Source organism: Lemur catta, chromosome 1, assembly GCF_020740605.2.
Source record: "Lemur catta isolate mLemCat1 chromosome 1, mLemCat1.pri, whole genome shotgun sequence".
Lineage (NCBI taxonomy): Eukaryota > Metazoa > Chordata > Mammalia > Primates > Lemuridae > Lemur > Lemur catta.
Genome location: NC_059128.1, coordinates 145092136 through 145117273, shown reverse-complemented (window position 1 = coordinate 145117273; position 25138 = coordinate 145092136). Strand labels below are relative to the sequence as shown.

At 45.7% G+C, this 25138-nt stretch overlaps 1 protein-coding gene across 4 annotated transcripts in view; it reads left to right on the top strand.

The window, feature by feature from the left end:
* Window positions 1-25138, top strand: part of ITGA9 (integrin subunit alpha 9) — a 328677-nt gene that overhangs the window by 9981 nt on the left and 293558 nt on the right. For 2 of the 4 annotated variants that reach the window (XM_045536738.1, XM_045536741.1), the window contains 3 exons: window positions 6935-7062; window positions 8277-8383; window positions 16482-16605. In XM_045536738.1, coding sequence (XP_045392694.1) covers window positions 6935-7062; window positions 8277-8383; window positions 16482-16605 — 359 coding nt within the window. The other 2 variants (XM_045536745.1, XM_045536750.1) reach the window with 2 other exon arrangements.

Here is a 25138-nt window from a genome sequence, read left to right as displayed (position 1 = left end):
CTTGATGGTATATCTGTTTTCTGTTACCTCAACATTGCTGCATAACAGACCACTAACAAACTTAGTGGCTTAAACCATAATTTGTTAGCTCACTTTATGGTTGGCAGCTTGGGATGGGTTCAGCTAGATGGTTCTTCTGTTCTCTACTGGGCTCATTCATACATCTGTGGTCAACTTCTGGGTTGGTTGGTTGGCTGGCTGGTATAGGATGGCTTCAGTTGGGATGACTCATCTCTGCCGGGGATATAGGAAGGGTGGAGAATTGTGGTCATTTTTGTGATCTGTTACTGGTGGTGAAAGCATTTGGTCATCTCTGGAGTTCTCTGACCTCAGCTGAGAGTCTGCATAAATTCCTGGCCAGCACACCAGAAAAGGGACCAAAGTTCTACTAACCTAAACAACAGAGTGAGGCTCTACTATAAGAGAAAATTATGTTTATTCAGGAATAGGACATTGCAATGTGAATACAAGTTCCATTGTAAACTATGTGCATATTCAGGGAGGTAGAAGAAGACAAAGGTTTTCAAAGGAAAAATGAGGAGGGTTACATAATTGTTTTGAGATAGTTATTCTTGGCTACAAGGATCAATAACCAGGGTGGTGCCAGTCCAAGATTGGACAGACAGTTGCTATGCAAATGTCCTTACAGAAGTATTTTTTGTTGTGTAAGGTTGTGATGGCCCTTGTGCAAGGTTGTGGTTTTTGCAGAGTGTCTCATGATAGTTCTTGTTATCAGTCATTTATGCATCAGAACCCTCCCTTCATGGCCTTCCTCAGCTCTATTTGTCAGGGTTTTTTGTTTTGTTTTGATTTTAAACACAAGTGACTCCATTTTGATCCTGATGACTTTTACAGTTCTAAGGATCTGTGAGCTCCTGGGTGTTGCCAGGAGTTGGAGCTGGGACCAATTGGGTGTCAAGGTGTTTGCCCACTACTGCCCAGCATTGTAGCAATTCTTTGAACACCTACTTTGTAGCAGGCATCATGCTGGGTGTTTTATAAACAGTCTTTTGCTTAAACCTTGTAAGAACTCTCCTTAGGTACATTTTTTATTGCTCCTATTTTACAGAGGAGGAAAACTGAGGCTCAGTGTGGTTAAGAAACTTGTCTGAAGTCACATAGCTTGTCAGTGGTAGAGGCAGGATTTGATTCCTGTGCTACTGCTTGTGCTTCTTATACTTCAGCATCCTGAGTAACTTGCCCTAAAGCTCAGAATCCAGGTGGAATTATTAGTTTAAACCCCCCAGAAAACAGTAAGTATTCACTGCTTGAATGCAGAAGCCTCAGTTTTCCCAAATGTAAGAAGAAGGGCTTCTGAAGACGTTCAGGTTCTGTGGCTTCAGTGGGCAAGCACTGGTTCCCAGCAAGTCCCCTCCCTCTGGGAATGAAGGGTTTGGTGTGGTCAGAGGTGGCTCTCCCAGCACCATCACTTCCTCCTCTCAAGCCTTGGCTGTTTTCTGCTGGGTAGGATGTGAACGATTCCTGGGGTTTCCCTGCGGTGGACACAAAGTGATTGAATTCAACTCATGTAACCAAAACATGGGTCCCTGGGGAAACCTTGGCTTTGGGATCAAATGCATGAAAGCAAGCCTAATGGCTTTAAAGTTTTTAATCCCCAGTTGCTGTCCTCGATCCGGCTATAATTTTGTCCCGAGAGATTGCTGCTGTGGCATTTGTGGGAAGGGAGGGAGCCTTTGAGGCACTGTCAGTTCCCTGCCTTCCCCAGGGAGGCAGCTGTGGCTCAGCCCTTTTCTGTCACCCGCCATCCAGGGAATTTACCCTAAAATGTGAGAGAGGTTCAGAGCAGGGTGGACGGCTGCAGTGGAGCCTTTGCAGCCAGTGTGATCACTGGGGAACCAAGGAACTGGCTTTGTGGGGAAAATGGAGGGCACTTAAACTGCCATGGAAAGTGGGAGTTTGAGAGGACTGGAAAGAGCATGTCTTTGGACATAGACATCCGGGGTTCAAATCCCAGCTCTGCTGCTTGCCGGTGGTGCAGCCCAACATCTCTGAGTGGAATACTCACAAGAGGCTGCCTCCCAGGATTGCCTTGAGCAAGAAAGCAGACTCTCATGAGCAGAACCAGTGTTGGCAGATGAACAGATGGGTCCACATTTCCAAAGAGATTTGTGAACTACTTATTAAGAGAGGCAAACCTCTGGCTTACACTGTGCCAGCAATACCAGTGCTCTGGAAAAGCAAGGTGATTGAAATTCACCTCTTGGGTCTCCTGAGCCTGATGGAAAGGAGAAAGGCTTCCTTCCTCTTCCAAACCCCAGTGTGTCTTTTGACATGACAGAGGTTCCAAATCAAAGTTCTGACTTGGTTTTCCTCAGGCAGGGGTCACACATGTGGACGGCTGGCAGCAGAGGGGCACTGGGTGCCTGTTGGTTTCCCTTTTCCTCCCTTCTGGCTGATGTGGGGCGGGTAGGATAGGGAATGGGTGATGCACGCGGCTGCCGGAGTGCATGCTGCAGCTTGGTCTCTTAATGTGATTTGTGGGTTGGGGCAAGTCCCGTGACCACTGCTGGACACCTGCTTCCCCACCTGTAAAATGGGGATGATAATAGTACCTCCTGCAGGGTTTCCTGCGAAGATTCAGTTTGATGCTGCCGGTAAATGAGCCTTGCCCAGCACCTGCACACTCTAAGTGCCTGCGATGTGCTGGTTGCCCTAATTAGAAATCTAGAGTCCTGGGTTAATGAGAGAACTCTAAGACGTCTTTGCAGTTTGTGGCATCTTTAACTGGGGATGCAATAGGCGGAGGTCCCTGCTTTCTCTAGGGCAATCTCTTCATGCTAGCTCCAAATGAACATGATTATTTATAATCCATGTAGGTGGTTATATAGTACTTCTTAGACTATAAATCACCTGGAGATCTTGTTAAAATGCATGTTCTGATTTAATGGGCTGGGGATGGGGCCTGAGATTTCTGCATTTCTGTCAAGCTCCAGGTGTCTTCCCTGCTGCTGGCCTGAGGACAAAGCAAAGGTGAGAATCAGCTTGATGATTCATTGATGGGAGCCTGTTTTTGGTGACACTCAGGCCCTTTTATATGGTAACCGTACAGAGGAAAGAAACATTGTGTTGTCAAGAGTACCAGGGAAGATTTTGGGGGATGTTTAGTGCTGCGATGTCTCTTTATAACTCAGAGGATAATGAGAGAAAAAGCAGATGGCATCTTTTCAGTGGCTTGTCCTGAACTCTGGGCCACTGTAATGCCTGTATCTTTTGGGATCAGCCTGGCAAACAGCCAGTTGAATTAACTTCAGAAAAGACTTGCTCATGGGCTGGCCTGCAGCACAGTCTTGCTGGATAGTGGCCCAGGTACAGAGCAGTGCTGGGCTGTGGAGGAAGCCACGATGTTCTGTAAACACAGAGATACAGGCACATTCTCCAGGGTGGCGCCCCGTGAGTGTCATGCATGTGTGCGCACACATGCCCCCTTATCTCTTGCTTCATTTTCCATTGCACAGGATTTGGGAAAACCCTTCTCATCTGAGCAGCTGATTAGAAGTTTGAACAGGAGGGTTGTTATCAGGGTTTGAATCAGCCATTGTTGTCAGAACCATTGAGTACCTTGGGTTTGGAAGGAAATAATAACTCAGCAGGTCCCTTTACTTTAGATTTTGGTGTAAATTTTGCCTCTCTCAGTCTTGGCTCCAGACTGGGGGAAGCAGTGCCTGGGAATTAAGCTCTCCAGGGTCCCGTCCTGCTTGGATAACCTAAGAATCTGTGTCTGTGAATTTGGGACAGTGGCACTATCTAGAATTTCCAGAGTTTCAGTGCCAGTTTGGAGGACACAATGGAGGAAGAGCCTGTTGTTTCTTGCAGCCATTTCCTTTCCCTATTACGAGATGAATTCTCATTCTTGTTTATTTTTTTGTGATTTTTACAAAATGAATTACAAGTGGCAGTTATTTACTGTGTCAAAGTAAATCTGAAGTTGGTGGGAATTTTTGGACCCAGCCCTGCAGCCCTGGGGTTTTCTGTGGAAGGAGGTATTTTATGCTCCCAGCTCTCAGAACCTGACCTGCAGAAAGGCTGAGGATGTTTGGGCAGTTTAGAGAGGCCAAGCTGCTAATTCTTTTCACCTGTGAAAACAGCTGGCATTACAGAGAGCAATCCTCGACCTGCCCCGGTGGCTCTAAAGCTCAGCCCCAGAAGCAAAGGGGGAAATTGATCCCTTAATGTGGCTTTCTTCTTGCTGGAGTTTTGTTGTGTATGTCATCATGCATTTGAGTTAGAGCAGCCAAGCGCCGGCCAGATTGCCCTTGTGTGGGTGAGGGAGGCCATGTGGTCTGTTTGGGAAAGTGCTTGCCCAGATTTCCAAAAGGCTATGGGTTCCAGCCCTGCTTCCGCTTGGGAATTCTGCAGCTGTGGCCCAGTAAGAACCCAGAGGGGAGCTTCTCAGGGCATTACTGAGGGGCCAGAGAGCAACTCGGCGCCCTCACTATTGGGGGGCTGGCTCCTCTCACACCCTAGCAGGGCATCTTCCTTGAGGAATCAAATACAGACCCTCCAAGACAGCCATGGAAGGAGATGCTCCAGTGAGGGGTGGATCTCCCTGGCTCTTTGTGTCCTCAAAGATCCTCTGGGCTCTGGCTGTGGAGGGGTTGAGCTCAGGAGCAGTGGATTTGGGATTTAAGATGGGTCCCATACACCTTCTGGTGAAGCCTGACACATTGTCTGTGAGCCAGGTCAGTGATGATGTCCCTTGTGATGTCTGCCAGCCTTTGCCGAAGTCCCCTTTGCAGGTCTCAGACTTCTGTTCTATGGTAGAGAGGCGTTGTTTGTCTACCCCTTTGCACAGCCAGAGTCTGGTGGGGAGCAGGGTCATTCTGAGGCCAGGAATGAACGACTGAGATCCCAAGATGAAGGCAGTTTTGGGACAGAGTGAGGGGAGCCTGGGTCAGCTTGCAGCATTCCCGGGAGGCTGTCTAGGGTCATGCTAACCTCTGCTAGACACTTTTTGCACAGATATAATACATAACGGATAATACATTCTATTCCAGGCCATGGAGGAGATGATAAATTTCATGATGTGCCTGATACCCTCGTGAAGTGAATTCCTTCTCCTTTCCAGCCTGCTGGAGATACGGAGCAGCTCATGTTCTCTTTGAGCAGTGGCTGGGAATTTTCTGCTCTTTGAACATCGGTGTGGATTTTGTTTAAAGTCTCCTTGTCCAAGACCTTTTCCAAATGGCTCACAGCTGAGCACAAACGATACCCAATTAGTGTTGTTTAGTATTCTTTGCTGTAGATCTTCAGTTGACTACTTTCCGGAAACAATACATAAAGCTGTAGGTCAAAATTGTTTTCGTGACATCTGGAGGGGAACTTACTGTTATTTCCCCCGTGTTCTGCACCCACACAGGCCCAAAGCTCTCTCTTCCATCTCCTTGGTGGGTCTTGCTCTTTCCCTCTAGCCAGGGGAGGCCCCCCGCTGGCCATGGCCCACCCCCAGGCAGCGTTTCAGTTCAAGATGGAGAATTCAGAGCTTCATTCTTGTCCCTGTTTACGTGCAAACTATTCTACTTCTGTATTGGGGGAGAGGATGCAGTTTATAATCCACACTACGGCTGCTTTTTCCTTATTTCCCCCTAAATGTCCATGTTGTACATGTGTGATGGGGGGTGAGAGGCACCGAGAAGTGGAGAGGACAGAAGAGAAATCTCTCAATTTCCTACTTCCTATTGAAATGTAACACAATCCAGAAAATTGTCCATATTGTATACAATTAAGTGAATTACCACAAATTTGTGTAAACACATTGAGGATGAAAAATAGAATGTTGTCAGCACCTGCAGAAGTACCCCCTTCCCTAATTACAGTCCCCCTTTCACCTCCCGAGAGGTAACCATTCTCCGGCCCTCTAACACCATAGCTAGATTGTACCTGCTTTTGAACTTCAGACAAATGAAATAAGACAGGATGCTGTTGTATCTGGCATCTTTTGCTCAGCGTTGTGTTGTGAGATTCATCTATGTGGTTGCAGTTGAATGTTGTTCATTGATTTTCGTTGCTGTGTAGAATTGTATTACTACTATACCATCATTTATCCACTCTAACATTAATGGGCTTTTTGATTTCTTTTTGTTTTTGCCTATTACATATTCAGCTGTGAACATTTTGTACGTCTCCTGGTAGACATGTATGTATTTGTATCGAGCATATTCGTAGAAATGGAATTACTGGGTCATAGGATAGGCACATGTTCAGCTTCATTAGAAACTGTTGAATAGTTTTCCGAAGTGGTTTTGACAGTTTACACTCCCACTAGCAGTGTATGAAGGTTCCAGTTGCTCTACATCCTTGCCAGCACTTGGCATTTCCAGTCTTTTTGGTTTTAGCCTGCTAGTTGGTGTGAAGTGGTATCTCATTTGGATTTCCCTGATAACTAATATAGTTGAGCACCTTTTCATGTGTTTATTGGCTAGTTGACTATCTTCTTTTGTGAAGTATCTATTCACATCTTTGGCCCATTATTCTATTGGTTTGTCTGTATTTTTGTTATTGATTTACGGGAGTTCTTTATAGATTCTGAATAGGAACCTTTTGTTGGTTATATGTGTTCCCAACCATCACATAAGCTTTTATTTTTATTTTTGAGAGACAGGATCTCATTGTGTTGCTGAGGCTGAACTTGAACTCCTGGGCTCAAGTGATCCTTCTGCCTTAGCCTCTTGAGTAGCTGGGACTATAGGCATGCACCACTATGCCCTGCTCTTTGAGCTTTTAATGTGCCTGGGGAAGCTCTAACAGGTTCAGTGTAGGACACCCCCCACCCCCAGCCTACACAGCACAGTCTAATATGGTTTCCCAGCAAGCATTCAGACAGCCCGCTGCCCATGGGTGGCTTGGCATTGAACCATCTGCTTTCTCTTTTCTGATACTGGGTTGTGACAGAAAGCCCTTTCCTCTTGATGTGCAGGGTCCTTGTGGGTGCACCAAAGGCAGATTCCAAATACAGCACTTCAGTGAAGTCCCCCGGGGCTGTGTTTAAATGCCGCGTTCATACGAACCCTGACCGGAGATGCACTGAACTAGACATGGCTCGAGGTGAGTGGACATCACTGCCAAGGTGGAAGTGGGTTCTACATCCTCACACTTTGCTCTTTTCCTTCCCAGGGTGGCCTGATCACTCACCCATCCATCCCTCCCTCTTTTCTCCCTCCCTCCAACACATATATATTGAATAACTATTAGTTATTAAGCACTAGATACACTGGTGACCAAAACAAATAAGGATGCAACCATCCTGAGCCTCATAAATTAGTGGGCAAAAGAGACATTAAAACAAATAATTGAGTGAGAGAAGACTATAAGGAAGGTATTTGATCTAATCTAGAGTGGAGGGTCAGGAAAGGCTTCTCTGGGGATCTTTACACATGATTGGAAGGATGCACCGTGGCTGCCCAGGCAGGTACCGGACACTGAAACTCCAAGCAGAGATTGTGCCGTTCTGAAGTACAGAGTGACGACAGTGCAGCCGGGGTGCCGAGCAGGGGAGAGTGGCAGCAGAGGAGGCCGGTGAGGTGACCTGGATCACGCAGGGTATTAGGATTTTATTCTCTGTGTGAGGGGGGAGGCCACTGAAATCAATTTTGGGTTTTACATTTTAAGTAGGGAAAGATGATCAGATGGATCTGCCTAGATTCAAAGCCCAGTTGGGACTTACTGGGAATGTCCTGTAGCCTCCTGGGCCTCAGTTCCGTCACCTGTAAATTCAAGACTGAGATACCTACCTCACAAGGATGGCCTTGAGGGTTAAGTGAGAGAACAGAGGTGGGAACACAGAACTGTGCTCGGCACGTACGAGGTGCTCAGTAAGCAGGAGCTCTCTCATTATAGTTAACACTTCAAGTCCTTTCTCCAAAGTCCTTTCCCATCAAGATCTTCTAATTATTATTTTAAAATAAAGATTTGTCTTGATTTTCTTTAGCAGAAAAGGAGAGGTGTCCATGGCGTTCTCTAGAGTTCCTCAAAATGACTGGCTGTGAGCTATGTGTTGCTGGTACAGAACAAATTAAGGAGCTTGCTTCAGAACATACATCAGTGTGCTGCTTCCTTCATTGAGAAAGTCTTGCTGTGCAAAATTAATTGGCTGCCTTCGACAGCGTACAGTGTATATTGATGGAGTTGATGCATGTTTTGTTGCAAGTTCCTTATTTCCTCACAGGTAACAGACATTTGGGCTGTGGGCCCGGCTTTGAAAAGCAGCCAGGAGAACATCATTCCTCAGTCCAAGTCTGCCTGTTCTCTTTTTCTTCCAGGGAAGAATCGGGGCACACCCTGTGGAAAGACCTGTCGGGAAGACCGGGATGACGAGTGGATGGGGGTGAGCCTGGCCCGGCAGCCCAAGCCCGATGGCCGAGTGTTGGTAAGGCCTCCCGCGGGTGTCCTGGGAAGGGGTGGCTCTCTGGGAATGACCGACTTTGATCCCTCAGGAAACTGGATGGCATGTGATAAGGGCATGGCTTCGAGGCTGCCTATTCTGGACTGCTGCTTAGACACATGGCTTATCTTTTTATAGAATATTTTATCTGTCAGATGTTAAGAATGCTTGTCCCAAAGTGCTGAGATGTGGCTATTGAAAAATGACAAATAAAATGTATGTGAAAAGTACTTTGTAAATCTCATTCATTACATAAATATTTTTTTGTGTGTGTCTTTTTAAGTCGAGGTACAATTTACACAAAATACACAAATCTTAAGATTACAGTCTGTGTTTTGACAGTTGTACACAACTGTGGAACTACTACCCCTACCAAGATATAGAATATTTCCATCATCCCCAAAACTTCCTACATCCCTTTCCAGTCGACTCCTCCCACCCCTGAGGCAACCACTGCTGTGATCTGTATCACCAGCTATTACTCTTGCTGCTTCTAGAACTTCATATTGACGGAATCCTACAGCGTGTGCTTTTGCGTAAGGTTTCTTTCACGCAAAATAATAATTTTTAGATTAATCCATGTTGTATATGTCAGTTCATTCCTGTTTATTCCTACATGACATCATATTTTATGAAATACATATTATTTTCAGTTATTTATTTGGCTTCTAAAGTGTGTATGGTGTATTCTGATCCACTTTGCTTTGAGGGAAATGCAAAGGAAAAGAAGCTTTGTCTTTGAGGCTCTTGACATCTTAGAGTTGCACTGCCCAATAAGGCAGTCGCCAGCCATGTGTAGTTATTTAAATTAAGTTTATCAAAATTAAATTAGAAATTCAGTTTTTAAGTCGCATTAGCCACGTTTCAGGTGCTCGATAACCACATATGGCTGCTGGCTGCTCCATTGGAAAGCACAGAGGAAGAACATTTCCGTCATTGCAGAAAGTTTTACTGGACTCAACACAAAAAAAGGAATTTCTGACTGCTACAGAGGTTTTGTTTTTGTCCATTTTTCCGTTTTTCTTTTACACTTCTCTGTGGAGGTATAACACTGAGGTACTTACCGTGCACGGCTGTACGTGAACAGCTTGGTGAATTTGCTCATACGCACACTCACACGTCCCCACTGCTAACAGCCCGGAAGGTTCCCTCGGGCCCTTTCCCGGTCATGCTCCTGCCCCCACCAAGATGATCCCTCTTCTGACTTCATAGGCGTTTTCCTGCCATTGGCTTTCATTGGAAGCTGTATGAAGATTTTTTTTTTTATTTTATAAAAGCGTAAGATCAAGAAGGGAAGTTAATACTAGCTACCACTTATGAGGGCTTCCTTTGGGCCACATGCTGTAAAGCTGAGGGTTCGTGAATATTTTGTCCCAGGGGAAACGGGTTTTCCTTAAGGGTCTGGGCAAAGCATTTCTGTTCCCTCTCTGAGGAGCCCACTTTTGTGTTAAACTTCTTTGTGGCAGGAGCTGTTAATCTGAATTCCACTGTCCTCAGCACAATTAAGGATCTCCCCCTTGCTGGGTCCTCAGGAGAGGGAGGAAGCAGATGGATGTTGTCACCAGTGTCACTGCAGGTTCTGTTGAGGCTCCCCAAGCCCACTCTTTGCCTTGATTTCCAGTCCTTTCGTCGCTGTTGTGGCCAGCCCTGGACCCTCTCCAGGCCCCCGGATTCCTCCAGGCACGGTGGCCTGGCGCTGACTGGATGACTTGGTCCCAGAGGGGCCAGAACTCTGGTCTGCCATTCCGGGGAAAGAAAGGGAAGGAGCTGACCCATCTGTAAATCAAAGGGTGGCCTGAGGTCCAGATCCAGAACAAACAGAGAGGAGGCGGTGGCCTGGTGGCAGCCCAGCACAAGATGCTCTTAAGGGTGTTGAGCCTAGAGCCAGAGTTTGCTCCTGTGAAAATACTTCCTCTCCCCATGGAAGGATAACCTCTGTGTTGATGAGAACTTGTTTCCAGAGGGGCAAGACAAAAGGTTCTGCATTACTGCAAAGCAGTATCAAGAAGAGGCCGTCCCTGGGAACGTGACTAGCAGGAGGGCCACAGGGAAGAGTTAGCAAAGGAAGCCAAGAAAGCAGAGCTGGAGCATTTGTGGATAATGGTGCTACGGATAATCCTGTCCAGCCAGTTGCACACAGGGCTGTTTCTTTTTGTTTTGTATAATTATTGCATCATCCAGTCAGTAAACTGTATGGGCGATGGACAGAGAAGGGCATCTGGTAGCATCTGCTTTTCTTGTATCTTTTTTTAGTTTTCCAATTGTGGCCCAAAACATGAAATTTACCATCTTAACCATTTTTAAGTGCACAGTAGTAACAATGTGCACATTGTTGTGCTACAAATCCCTAGAACTTTATCTTGCCAAACTGAAACTCTATATCCATTGAACAACAACTCCCTATTTCCCTCTCTTCCTGGTCCCTGGCCCCTACCATTCTCTTTCTGTTTCTAAGAGTTTGACTACTTTAGATCTCATGTAAGTGGAATCATACGGTGTTTGTCCTTTTGTGGTTGGCTTATTTCACTTAGCATCATGTCCTCAAGTTTTATCAATGTTGTAACATATGACAGGATTTCCTTTTTGAAAGGCTGAATATTTCATTGTATTTGTACCGCATTTTCTTTATTCATTGATGGACATTTAGGTTGCTTTTGTCTCTTGGCTGTTGTAAATAATGCTGCTATAAACATGTGTACAAATATCCCTTTGAGGTCCTGTTTTAATACTTTTGAGTATATACTCAGAAGTGAGATTACTGGATCATTTGGTAATTCTATTTTTAATTTTTTGACAAATCTCCATACTGTTTTCCCAAGTGGCTGTACCATTTTATATTCCCACCAGCAGTGCACAAGGGCTTCAGTTGCTTCATGTTTTGTAAATATTTGTTATTTTCCTTTTTCTTTTTTTATGGTGGCCATCCTAGTGGCTCAAGGTGGTAATCTCATTGTGGTTTTGATTTGCATTTCCCTGATGACTAGTGATTTGAGCATCTTTTCATCTGCTTGTTTGCCATTTGTATATATTCTTTGGAGAAATGTTTAAGCCCTTTGACCATTTTTAAATTGGATTGTTTGGTTTTTTTGTTGTTGATTATCCTTCATGGCTTTTTGCACACATGTGGTCTTGCTGGGAAAGGCTTATCCTAAGCCTCCTCTTCCCTGCCTGCTTCTGTCTGGGTCATTCTTTTTTCCCCAGTTTAGGCTCTGTATCCTCCACAAAGCCTGTTGTGTGCTGTATGGAACAAGCTTAGTGTCTTTTGTGTCATTAGGAATGCAACATCATATTGTTACCTTATACTGTGTGTATAAGTTATTTTGTATATATGTGTCCTCTTTTATGGAAGCCACTTGGGGACAGAGACCAAATCTGCCCACTTTCACTCCCAGTGCTCAGAGGACATCTCTCGAAGGAATGGTGTCTAAAAGTGCTTTTGAATAATATAGGGACTGAGTGTCAATTTAAAATAGTTAGAAACCAAATTGGTTGCCATCTTTTCTTGGTGGCTGATTCTAAGTGGCTGATGGAAGCACTGGGCACAATGCTGTAAAATGCCCTTGGAAATGACGAATGAAACAAGGTACGAGTGCCCACCTAGTCCGTATTTACAGTTTGGAGGCTTCATATCCATTTGGTTTTTCTTGAATGTCTGAGTTCTACCTGTCAAATCTTTCTGGAAGGCAAATGTTTGTTTTTGAATTAATGATAGGGAAGATGTGTGTTGTTCAGACACATTTTGAGAACTTGCGAGGTGCCTGGGGTGGATGTAGGCAAGAGACCTGTATCCCAAAGGAGCATCATATTGGATTCCAAGGTTGGGTTTGAAGAGGGAGAGGTAGGGTGGCTTTTTTGAAAGTGGCATCTGGTGCTGATTTCAAAGTAAAGAACAGATGGAGAATTTGAAAGCTGTGACAGAGAGTGAAGTGTCCTGATGACAAATGGCATCATCTGGGCCACAGACCCAGCAACCAGCTCTGGCAAGACCCAGGTTTTCAGGCGGGCCTGGCGGGCTGACCTTGGCTTAGTACCCACCCATCTTGGCTCCAAGGGCATTGTGGTACCTTCCAGCTTTTCCCCAGGAACAAATGATACCAGGTGTAAGCACAGCATCTGAATTAGAGGCAAATTCCTTCCCTTCTCACAGTCTCACCCTGAGCTCACAGTGTGCAGATATTTTAAGAAATAGAGGGAAAAATCACTTCTCAAAACAGCCACCGCACAAACCCAGCATAGGCGCTCTCAGACCTTGGAGGGCAACTCAAAACTTTCGAGTCTGATGTCTGTCCTTTTCATCAGAGTTGCCAAGGCTCAGACAACAAATAATTTAAGTTGCTAGATTCTTTTTGGGTGGAAGCAATGTTCTCTGGTTCTAGCTCTCTGCCGTTTCCGTTCTAAACATCAGGGCTGTCCCTATCTGTTCACCGCTTCCCATCTGTCCATTTTTTTCAAAGCCACAGGGTACATTTTTGCATTTACTTCTGTTGCTCTGTTTCCTGACTTTTTTTTTCAGTGAACTTTTTATTGAGCTATCTAACACACATGTAAAAAAGTGCACAAATCATTAGTGTACACCTCGATGAATTTTCACGAGGTGAGCATCCTCAGAACAACATTCTTGAAGCCCCTTCCCAGTGCCAGCCTGGCAGCTCCCTCCTCCCTTAGCTGGGGAGCTTCTTTGGCGGAGTCTTGTGGCATCACAGCATCACTCTGATCCTGTTCCCACCACCCGTCATTCTCAGGAGCCCTGACCTGGCGGTGGCTGTGAGCTCTGGACTTGGAAGTGTGATGGAGGCTTTGGCCATGTCTGTATGGCGGGTGCACGTGGAGGAGAGGTGGGGTGGGGCTGACCTGCCTCTGTGGCTGAGCAGCCCTGAGAGGCCCAGCTCAGCCCACCCATATGCTGAGGGACGAGCTGTTTCCATACAACAAAAGCCTTTCAAATAAAATGTTCATTTTCTTTCTCTTTTTTCTTCTTTTGAGAGGCAAAACAATCCTTATAACTTGAAATATATCAAATTCTAAGATTTGGAGTGGTGCTAGACCCTCCTCCCCTTTTCTTATGATTATTTAAGATCTGAGTTTGAGTAGGTCTTGCTGTTTCCAGAGAATGTTGTTCTTTTCTTAATCTTCCAAGCTCTCTTCATCCCTCCCTCACAACAGAACTCATTTGGAGAGATTGATGGTGTTGCTAATGCTTTGGAGACAGTTCTTAAGAATTTTATCTTTTTATGTAGGGGTCAGATTGAAATGCGTGTATATATAATGATAATCAGGGCTAAACAGAGTCTTTTCTTTCTGTAATTTATATTCAGACAGACTTTTCATTATTTTCCTTTGTGGATCCAGCGTTTGACACTTTGCTCTCTGACCTCCTAGAATTCTTTAAATTAGTTTACTGTGAAATGCAATATTTGAATCTTCTAGGAATTCTCCAAGATCACTTCTTAAGTAGCTTTTGGCACTTAAAAAAATGAGGAGACAATAACCTAGATGTGAGATGCAGCAAGTCCTGCCTCAAAGTGTCAGCGTGCAGCTGGCTGGCAGGCTCTTTTCACAGTCCCTTCAACTTAGAAACATGATAAAATGTGGTCAGCTCTCCAAGCCAAGGGCTTTGCTGAATCCGTAAACTAAAATAGAACTAATTTACCCACAAATTAGATGAAAATAAGCAATTCAAGTTGGCAAACCATCAGAATTGAGTCAGAACTTTAAAAAAAATCAATTACTTGGCAGTATGGAGTGATTATCTGCTTAGTGATGTTTTTGTAGTTCCTTGTCCCATATTGTTTTAGTCTATTCAGAAATGTACTATTTTAGCACAAAACAGTACCAAGTGGGAATGAAGATGGGTTGCAGTAGAAGGAATAACAATAGATTTTTTTCTGTAGTTTGATGTCACAGGGTGAGAGCTGGAGTGTGGGCAAGCTGAGGCTTCGAGAGTCGTTCCGAGTGTGTCCTCTTTGCCACTGGGCAGAGAGTGGCCTTGTCAGGGGCCCTGGTGACAGTTGGCTGGAAGGATGAAGAGCAGAGGGCTTAGAAGGCAGTGATCTTATCATGGAGTGACCTCAGGGAGGCCCCTTACCCACATGGTGACCTTGGGTATCCCATGGGACCCCAGCATGGTTATTTCAGGTGTCCTGGGGTGGGGTGGGGGGGTGTGGCGGAGCTGTAAGGACAATAAACAGCCACCAGACCTGCCTCAGGGGTGTGGGTGGATTTTGATGGCTTCTCAGGCAGGAATGAGAAGTTTTAAGATAGAAAATACTTTATAGTGAGACAAGGAAGACTCAGAATCCACGGGGTCCAGTCCTGTTTGCAGCATTTACTGACCTTTGCCACTTAGGCAGAGCAGTATCTGATACTCGGTGTTCCCGAACAGAAAACCGTAATTCTAAGTCACCTGTGCCCACCTTGCAGGCTTGCAGAAGAGGCCAAAGGGAGACCATAAGAACTCTGAATGTTATGACTTAGAGAAACACTGTGTTTGAAGGAAATAAACCAAGATGTTAAAAAAAACTCTGATTATTTAAAATGTGGCATTTTAAGAAAATGCATCCATTGGTCAGAGTGAAGTGAACCAATGACAGACGTGAGTGGTGAGTGCCCAGGAGAAGTGGCTGGGCAGGGTATGTGCCCCCAAGTGAGCAGGTCGGCCCCTCATCAGTGTGGTGGTGGCATCTGGATGTGTGAAGACACACACACAAACTGGGGCCACTGTCACGTCCAAACCAGAGGCCGGGGCACGTTCGGTGGAGCAGAAGGACGAGCCAGGTCTATGTTCTAGCTGCTGGCACTGGGTCCAGGTCTGTTGCAAGAACTGCCCTGCCTCACAGCACCTCGCATAGGTTTGACCCCAGCGCTGAGAGGCTGCTTGCAAAAGCCGGCCAAGGGATATGTCTGTCCCTGACGGCCTCATCTCCTCACGCGTGCCAGCTACTCACCCACCCTAAGACCCTCTGTCCTGAACCTTCCCTCAGGTCTCCCCCAGCTACTCCCTCACTTCCGCGGTCTCTCCTTAGAGAGCTTTCCCTGACCAGTCAAAGCCAGACACTCCCTGGCATAAGGGACCTGTCTGGTGAGATGGAAATGTTCTATGTCTTGCTAGGGGTTTGATGACATGAGCACGCACATTTGTTAAAGCTCATTAAATGATACATTTGAGATTTGTGCATTTTGCGATATGTAAATTTACATCAAAAAGAGAACCAACCACAAACATTTACTTCTAATTAATGAGATGCATGTTGTAGGTGCATTTTTGTAGGTAAAAACACAGTCAAATACCGGCAGTTCCTCCCTTTCCTGCTCTCTGGCATCTGGCTGTTCCGTGGGGCCCGCTAGCGCTACCTCTGGGTGCATCTTGAAGCCATGCCCTTGGCCCATCTCCAGTGCCCCATCCTGGTGCAGTCTAGCACCGTCTCTCACCTGGATATTCATTTCTACACCTGCAGTCTCCACAGGGCAGCCAAATTACCTTTCCAAACTGTAAATGGGTCGCACCACTTGTCTGTGCAAGCCTCGACACCAGCTTCCCACTGCATGTCCGCTGAAATCACAGTTGCTCCTATGGCCCTCTGGGGCCTGGCCCCCAGCCACCTCTCTGACCTTGTCTCCCTACCCACATGGTCACTTCAGACCAGCCCCACCGGCCTCTCTTTCCTTGAACCCCTGAGGCTTTCTCACTTTGTGTCTTTTGCACCTGCCATTCCATCCCGCTGGAGCTCTCTTCCTGTGTGCTCAGTGTGGGTAGTGCTTTCCGGTGCTTTAGGCCTTCCCTGACCTCTAGTGGAAACCATCCTTCCTGCTCCCAGACTTTCTATTCCATAACCATTTCTTCCCAGTACTAGCTATAGTTTTCATTTGTGGATATTTGTTTATTGTCTGTCTCCTCCTGGTTGCCTCCCAGGGGCCTGTTCTTGTTCATGCAGTTTTCAGAGGATGCCTGGTGTGAAGGTGTAGCTCCCTGGCCCCTCTGTTCCTCTGTCTCCCCACAGAGAGAACCACCTGGCACTGCCAGGGGTCTGCTCTGTGACCTTTTGGGGCCGACTGTCCTGCTCTCCACCCCTCTCTGTCCCTGTAGGCCTGTGCCCACCGCTGGAAGAACATCTACTATGAAACAGACCACATCCTGCCCCATGGCTTCTGCTATATCATCCCATCCAACCTCCAGGCCAAAGGCAGGACGCTGATCCCTTGCTATGAAGGTGAGCCTGGACTGACTCCCCTCAGCCCCTACCTACCTCTCGCCCTAAACGCCTTCCTTCTCCGTGCCACCACCTGCATGTTTCCCCCAGCTTTCCAAATGCTAATGAGAGGGCAGCACCATCTGTCCCCACGTGGTCTCTCAGTGCACCTGGGCCCTGCCCAGCCTTGCAGACCTTTGCCTCAGAGTCCATGGTGTTGACCGTGCTTTATGAAGTCCCAGAGACCGAAATTCTCCAAGCCTCAGCCAAGTGACCAAACAGATCCCTTGGTTTCCTGGCACTGCCAGATGCTGTGTGGGCTTGCGAAAGTTACTTTCTCCCTCTGGACCTCAGTTTCCTCGTCTGAATATTCAGGGGTTGTCCCAGATGATCTCCACAGCCCATGCAGCTCCCAGTCCATCATTAGCTCCGGTACAGCTCCTGGCTGCACCATGGACAGGTGTCCTGAGGCGGGGGAAGGGGTTACCTGGGATTCATAAAGCAGCAGCTAGACAGAAACTTCACACCCCCAGACAGTCATTTCATGACATCCGAAGACTGACTTCCCTTCTCATGTGGTCTGGGAACCCTGGCAGATACTGGAGAACTGGGTGCACCCTTAATGCAGTTTTAAGAGCTCCTCCCCAAGCGGCATGTGGGGTCTTGGAAGGCAACTGTACCTTCTCAGGTTTCCTGCTTAGAACCTTCCCATGCCTGGGCATCGAGGATGATTGGGTTGATCACTGTTTAGCCCAGTCAAATTTGAGTGCTAAGCCTTCAGAAAATACTTTAATTTTCTTTGGTTTGATAGCTCATGCTCTCAGGTTTTCTTAGTCTAACTTTGAGTGAGCTGGATCTGTTCCTTCTCTAGGTGCTGGACTATTTATTTCTTAATTCCCCCCCGCCCCGCCCCCGAATTGTTTGGACAGAAGTCTCACTAGCTCTTGTCCCTCTTACTTTTGGGCCTCCCTGGGTTTTCCCAGGTTTCAAATTTTATGGCCACCAAAGAGGGCTCTGAGAAAGGCTGTCTGGACACTGCATTTTTCTGCCTGATGGAGGACCCTCCATGGCCCTTCTGGGGACTCAGGTGGCCCCCACAGAAGAGCCAGCAGGCTCCCTGCAGGCGGTAGAAGCCCTCTCCTGTGAGGGTGAGCCTTTTTTGTTTTTTTCCTCCTCTGTATCGGCATTTGATCAGCTCTGGCTGGGTTATGTGGGAAAATCGGACTCTGGCTCTGTTTATATCTGACTTATCCCAGTCAGAGGAAAAGTAAACTTTATCTTAAAACCAGATGATAATATCAATCAAGAGAGGAGGGATAGTTTCACACATACAAATAATGTGTCAAAACTGTCTTCTGACTGCCCCAGCTTATTACTCCTTTCCCCCCCCCCCCCCCCCGGGAAGAAAAGGGAAAACCCCTGGAACGGCTGCTTGGGTAGCTCACAGCGCTGGAGGAAGTGAAGGACTCAGCAGGGGGGGTGGAGGTGGTGCTCATGGAACCCAAACCAGCTGTGCAGCAGGACGGCACTTCGGTCTTCCCAGGAGATGATGTGTTGTGAAACAGGGACCTGTTGCTGTCCCCAGTGATCCCTCTGCATAAGCAAAAGGACAGCTCTTGAAGAGGGAGATGGGGTCAAATGTCCATGTGTATGTGTATCCACCATGGCACGCACATCTAAGTTATTTTTTATTAAGCAGTTGAGGGATCATCAGTAGGCTGGTGTTGGTCTGGGCACTTTTCACATTGTCTCAATTAATCTTCACAAAACTCTTGAAAAATAGTTTTTTTCCACTTGGGTTTGATTGCAAGTAGTATATTTTGGAGGTTATTCTAGATGACACCAGTGGGGCAGTGGGGAAGTAAGAAAGGTGAGGGAAGGCGGCCCAGGAAGGTTGTGCTACCCAGTGCAGAATGCACACCTGGATCTGTCCTCCCTGAGGGTCAAGGGGCTTTTTTTTTTTTTTTAAATAAAGACAAGGTCTTGCTCTGCTGCCCAGGCTGGAGTGCAGTGGCACGATCATAACTCATTGCAACCTCGAACTCCTGGGGTCAAGTGATCTTCCTGCATCAGCCTCCTGAGTAGTTGGGACTCTAGGGGAACATCACCATGCCCAGCTTTTTTTTTTTTTTTTTTTTGGTACAGACAGAGTCTCATTTGTTGCCCAGGCTGGTCTCAAACTCCTGGACTCAAGCAGTCCTCTTGGCCACTCAAAATGCTGGGATGATAGGCATGAGCCACTGTGCCGTTTGGGCTAAGGTCCTTACCTGCCTGCATCCTGTCCTGCCGTGTGTGTCGGCTGGGAAACCTCCATACAGAGAGATCACAGAGACCCTGTCTCTACAAAAAAAAAGACCCCAGCTCTCGCCCCTCTTGCAGGACAACTCCAGGTATTCTGTGCTGGCCACATCACGGAAGTGGTAGGGGTTGAGAGCAGAGGGGTGGGGCACCCAAAGGCTTCTGTGTTGCCAGTCTCCTGTTCCAGAGGAGGGACCTGAGTCTCAGAGTGGAAGCAAATTGTCCAGAGTCACTCAAACAATAACTGGAAGAGCTGGGTTTTTAATTTGACATCTGTCTGACTCAGCAAACTATTTTGTGTCCCAGTAGTTAATGGTAGTTTCTGTTAGTTTGTGCTTTGGAGTTTCTAATTTAAATGAGAGTTAAATAAGGCAGTCAACGAACCTCACAAAACAAGAAAGGGTGACTGAACTATCCTAGAGATATCATCAGAGGTGAGGGGAATGTGACCATTTTGGATGCCAGGGCTCTCAAACCAGGCCCTGACTGTCTTCCCCTGCCTCTCTGCAGGCAGCTCTGATGTGATGCTTGGCAGGCACGGCACATGCAAGCCCATGAGAGCTGAGGGAGCAGTAGCAGGCTGGGTGGCAGCTTCTGTTCAAGTCTGCTCCACGTGCTCCTCATTCACCTGGGAGTGTGTGAGCTCCAGCCTGGGCCTCACCGGGGATCCTGTGTTCCCGCCACCCTTCTGGCAGCTCCTGACCATGCAGCATGACCCACGTAGCTCATCAGTCCCGGAGAAGAGACATGCGGACAAACCTGAACTGAACCTGCAGCCAGAGCCCAATTAGATCAGCAAAACCTCGCCAGTCTGAGGTGTATGAGCAATAGATAAATGCTCATTATTGTTTGCTGTGGAGATTTCATGGTTGTTATGCAGCAATGGCTGGCTGATACAGGGCCATCTCAGGAACCCAGATTCCTCCCCCAACGGTAGTTGTGGGATGGGCTCAGGCCTCCGAGATCATTCTTTGCTTTGTTGTTCCTTGACTCAATGACGGCCAAATGGAGCCAGTGAAGAAATTAGCAAAATGATGATACTCCTGGCCAATCCATCTTCTCTGTGGGCATACACATATCCATATCCTAACTCATTCATTGGCCCAGGGCAGAGTAAGGGGTGGGGTAGGGCTGGTATGGGGAGTATTGGGGTATAAGGGCAGCCCCTTAGAAAAGTGGAGAACAAAGCTGAAAGTTTCTGTAGTTCTTGGCCCTGTAAGAGGAGAGGAGTGTCCGATGCTCAGGTTTCTCTAGAAGACTGGGTGGGTGGGAATACAGGCCACAGGTAGAGAGCTCTTGCCTGTGCTCTAATGGCTTAAGGGATCTCTACCTTGGTGCTTTGCAGACTAAACGCAATGTACATGGGCTCTTACAACAACCATTATTTTCTCTTAATGTGTAAGAACTCAGGGATGCAAGCCCTCTGTCCCAGGTGGGGGATCACGTTATGGTGAAGCACAGTGGAAGGATGTTAGAGTTTGACAGGACCTTTCATATGTCACCTAGACCAGCCTCCTGTCTTTACTGAGGTCCAGAGAGGTGGTATGGCTTGCCTAAGCCCGAGTTTTCCTTTCCTATCTGTTCTTCACATGCCACACAACAGAGATGCAAAGTAGCATGGTCGCAAGAGCACAGACTCTGGACCCAGACTGCCAGATTTCACGTCCTGGTTCTGCCACTTCCACCTATTAACAGTGTCACCTCTGATGAGTTATTTAACTTCTCTGTGCCTAACCTACCTCAAGGGGCTGTGAAGAGGATTGAGTGAGTTACTGCTTCTCAGTTCTTAGAACAGTGTCTGGCATCTGTGTGCTAATATACTAGATGCTAAGCATATTTATGCTAGTATACCATGTGACACAACAATGTACACTATAGGGTGACTGACTTGTGCACTGGGCATAGAGTCTACTTAATCTTATCAAGTACTTGTTAGGCACCAGGTAGACAAAACCCAAATGACACAGTCCCAGCTATGAAGAAGCTCCCCATCTACAAGGGAAACAGATGGGGAACATGGTATGTTGAAATTGGGAGGGCTGTGTGGGGAGAAAGTTCCCTGCATGACTTCTGAGTCCCTCTCCCCAAGGGCTCGAGCTGCATGCATCCAAGTGCAAGGTGGCATTAGGCAGGATTATTTCCTTTCACAGCTGGAAAAACTGAAACCCTGCTCGAAGTCTGCCGCCTGTTGAGGCCTTGAGAAGAAGGGATGGTGGAAACCCACTGTTGGTCCCAGCAGCGGGCACAGGGCCGGGGAGGGGGAACTGCTGCCTCTGCATGCTCTTCCTCCGCAACAGTGGAACAACCGTGGTGGGGCTGTGGGTTGGAGCTCGCTTTTCCACACTCCCGCCTTTGTGGCCTCAGGCCTGTCGCTGGGCCCCTCAGTGGGAGTGGACATATGATGTAATGCCACAGCATTTACCTCTTTGGGTTATTGTGAGGAGCTCATGGGAAAAGTCAGGTGAAAGTGCTCAGAAAGACCACCCATTGTTCTGTAATTGTGGCCTCCTCGTGGGTCTCCGTGAGGGCCAGCTGTTCTCTCTTCAGAATGTTGGAAGGCTCATTTGGTTGAGGAAACCCTCTAAATGTGTGGGCATCTTTCCAAAAGGTCTCCAGCTTTTGCATTTTTTTAAAAAATTGGTCTTTGGTTTGGCACAAGGACATTTTTCTCATGGCTTCTCAGGTGCTTCCTGTTTCTGGTTGGGTGGGAAAGGCTACCAGCATATCCTGCTGGAACCAGGAAGTACAGAGGGAATGAGAAATAAAAATGAATTTCGGACAGAAAATAAACTCATGGAGCATATCCTTCAAACAGTTTGGTTTGTGTTTGTCTGTTACAAGAACAGCATCATTGCTGCCACATGTTGGGTGGTTTTATCAGACTGTGTGAGAAAATGAGCGCTTTGGTGGGATGACCTATGGGGAAAACTATTTGTAAATTAAAGTGCAAGCACTATAAAACCTTAGTTACTATTAAACAAGCCGTGATATTTTAGGACTCCCAAAAGTTGAGCCAGTGCATGTGATAAAATCAAGTACAGAGATTTCTTTCATCCTTTGTCCTTGAGCCCACCGAGGCAAGAAGCTGAAGCTTAGCAGAAGTGAGGCTGTAAACAAATCATCTTTTTATTGTGACAGAAAGACCTTATAAGTATGGAATAATTTGGGAGCAGCATGACAAATTAACAAAAAGTGTTCTAGATAAAAAGCTGATAAAGAAATGTAAGAGGCAATTATGATGCCATTGTATATTAGACCTAAATTTTCAGAATCTGGCTTTACTACTCACTCCTATGATCGAACCGATGTGCTCCTACTTTCTGACGTGGTGTCCTCACCTGTAAAATGGGGAGATTAGTACCTACTTAAGAGCTATTTGAGGTATATAAAGTGCTTAACATAATACCCAGCTCAGAGTGAATGTTCATACCTTTCGATTAGAAAATGTGAAGTTTCTAATTAATTTTCAAGTAATATAGTAACATTGTTAAATATTCTCAGAAGGTGTCTAACAGAGTCTGCTTTAGTGAAGAGACGATGGAGGGTAGAAAGCTGATTATTACTAAAATGATTTTAAGAGCCCTTGACAAGATTATAATTTCATGAATACCATTGAAGATTGTATTTTTACAATTTATTTGCTTGGTAAGCTCTCCTTCCCCCTTTTTGTAGATGATCTAAAGTTTAACGCATGCCATGTATAAATGTTCTTACATTTGGAATTCTTGGGGTCTGAATTTATCAAATTTTACTGTGCTCTAAAATGCCCCATTGAATCCAAAGATTTCTGTACCACTCTCTTTATTAGGGAATGACTGGGCTTTTATTCCTAATGTGTTTTTGAATTTCTCAGAACAGTGATTACTTCTAGGCAAGGAAATAGATCGCCCATTCAGATGTGAAGATTTTTTTTTCCCTGTCTCAGGTTGAAGACTGCGGCTCCACAGGGGATAAAAATCAATCAAGACCATTTACAAATGAATAGCAATTGGGGTTTTGTTGTGTTTTTGTTTTGTTTTGGAGAGAACCATAAAAGGCTATGTTGATCCACTTAAAAATTCAAGAACAAGCCTCATAAATTTTTATTAAATAAAGACCTCTACATTTACATAAAATTTTATGGTTTCCACAGAGCTTTCATAAACATTATCTCATTTAAGTAAATACAGCACATTTAACAAAAGAGGATGCAGTTGTGCATTATAGCCGGTTAAAATGGGGAGGGATCCTGATGGGGAGAAAGGGAGGGTAGCCCGGGCGGCTGAAAAGAGGAGGAGGTCAGAGGTCTCTGGGAGTGGCTCTCTGGGGCCTGAGCCCCGTCATACTTTCCCCTGGAGCCAAGAATTTTTATCTTGGGCAAGAATATATTCTATACTTCAAACATGTTTCCATGCATTGCATGGAATTACTGAATATTTAAGGTGCATCTTCTAATATTTTCCTTACAGATGTCCAGATTTTATGAGTCTCCTTCTAAAATTGCATATCTGTGTGATGAGTGACTTGGGTTTTGTTCCTCTCAGAGAAACTAACAGAGTCACCTAACATTCATTTATTGAGCACCTACTGGGTGCCAGGGTTTGTGCTGAGCGCTTAACATTTATTTATGATCTTACTGAGTAATCACATCATTCTGGGGTAAGTATTCTTATCTTTGTTACACAGATGAGAAAACTGTGGCTCAGGGAGGTTGATGAAGGTCACAGGCTTGTTAGGCAGAAGAGGGATTTCTGGCTTTGAAGTTTGTAGTACGTTTCTTTGTGGCTACTTGTTCTGTCGGGATGTTGGTTTTCTTTGTGATTGCTAGGGTGCTGTGGCCCACCTGCTTTTTTCAATGTCATGATTTTAGTTTTACAGATTTTTAGGATACCACACTATAGACTTTTGAAGTTCTATTGCAGTCTTGCAACTGTAGACACAACTATAGACAAGTCCCAGCAGGTACAGAGGCAGACGTGGCCCGTTAGCTGGATAAAATGTAGCCAGGAGGTGGATCTGCTCTATGTCCCAAGTCTTTCCTTACACAGAACATTTGGTTTTCGTATCTGAACAGCAGTTTGGCTGTCTGTGTGTTAGCACCAGTTAGTTACTTCATGAGTCTTTTAGCTTCAGTCACAAAATTGAGTTCTGCTTAGTTCTGAGCTGGGGTTCTAACTGAAATGTGACTGTTGCCATGTTCAAGGTCACTTTTTCTGGAGGGATGAAACGTGACACAATGTGCGTTAAGTTGCAGGTACGTGCGTTATGTGCCTGTAGGGTTGTTTGCTTCTGCAGTAGGGAGTCGGCAAAATGGGTTGCTAGGTTCTGGGTGGAAGGAATTATTTAAAGATAAACTTTGTTTTTGGTGATTTTTTTATTTTAAAAAAATACATACTGTAAGTTTACCATTTTAACAACTTTTAAGTGTAGAGTTTGTGGCATTAAGTACATTCACATTGTTGTGCAACCATCACCACCACCCACCTCCAGAACTTTATCTTCCCAAACTGAAACTCTGCACCCATTAAGCAGTAACTCCCCCTTCCCTGCCTTCCCCCGGCCTGTGGCAACCACCATTCTACTCTCTGTCTGTGAATTTGACTACTTTAAGTGCTTCATATAAGTGGGATCATACAGTGTGTGTCCTTTTGTGACTGGTTTATTTCACTTAGCATAACATATATCCAAATTGTATCATGTGTCCGAATTTCCTTTCTTTTTAAAGCTGAATAATATTTCAGTGTATGTATATACCACATTTTGTTTATCCGATTGTGTTAAACACTTTTTTTTGAAGGATAAGAATTTTATCATGGGAAATGTGCTTTCTGGAGCACGATGGCGTGGCAGAGGGACTGGAAGTCTGGAGCCCTGCTCTTCAGTCCTGACGCTGAGGCCAATGAGCTGTGTGGCTTTAAATAAACCACTTGCTGCCTGAGCATCTATAAAATGAATGGATAGGATTAAAATTTTAGGCATTCTCTAAAGGTCTTTTCTCCTTTTAAAACCTTTCTCTCACTTAATTCTGATTTTCTGGCTTTATGTAATTTGCTTTTAATGCTCACCATAACTTAACCATGAATTATTTTAATAAAATGTTCTCCCTTCCTCCCAACCTAGCTATTTAGTTCATTTACTTTTTCTTTTCCCATTTAGGCAGTGGTCTCTCATAACTGAGGGTAATTTTGTTCTCTTTTCATTTTTGTGTGTTTAAATAACCTTTTTATGTGTCTGCCCAAATGTATTGTTCCCTAAATTGTTGGATAATTATCAGTTT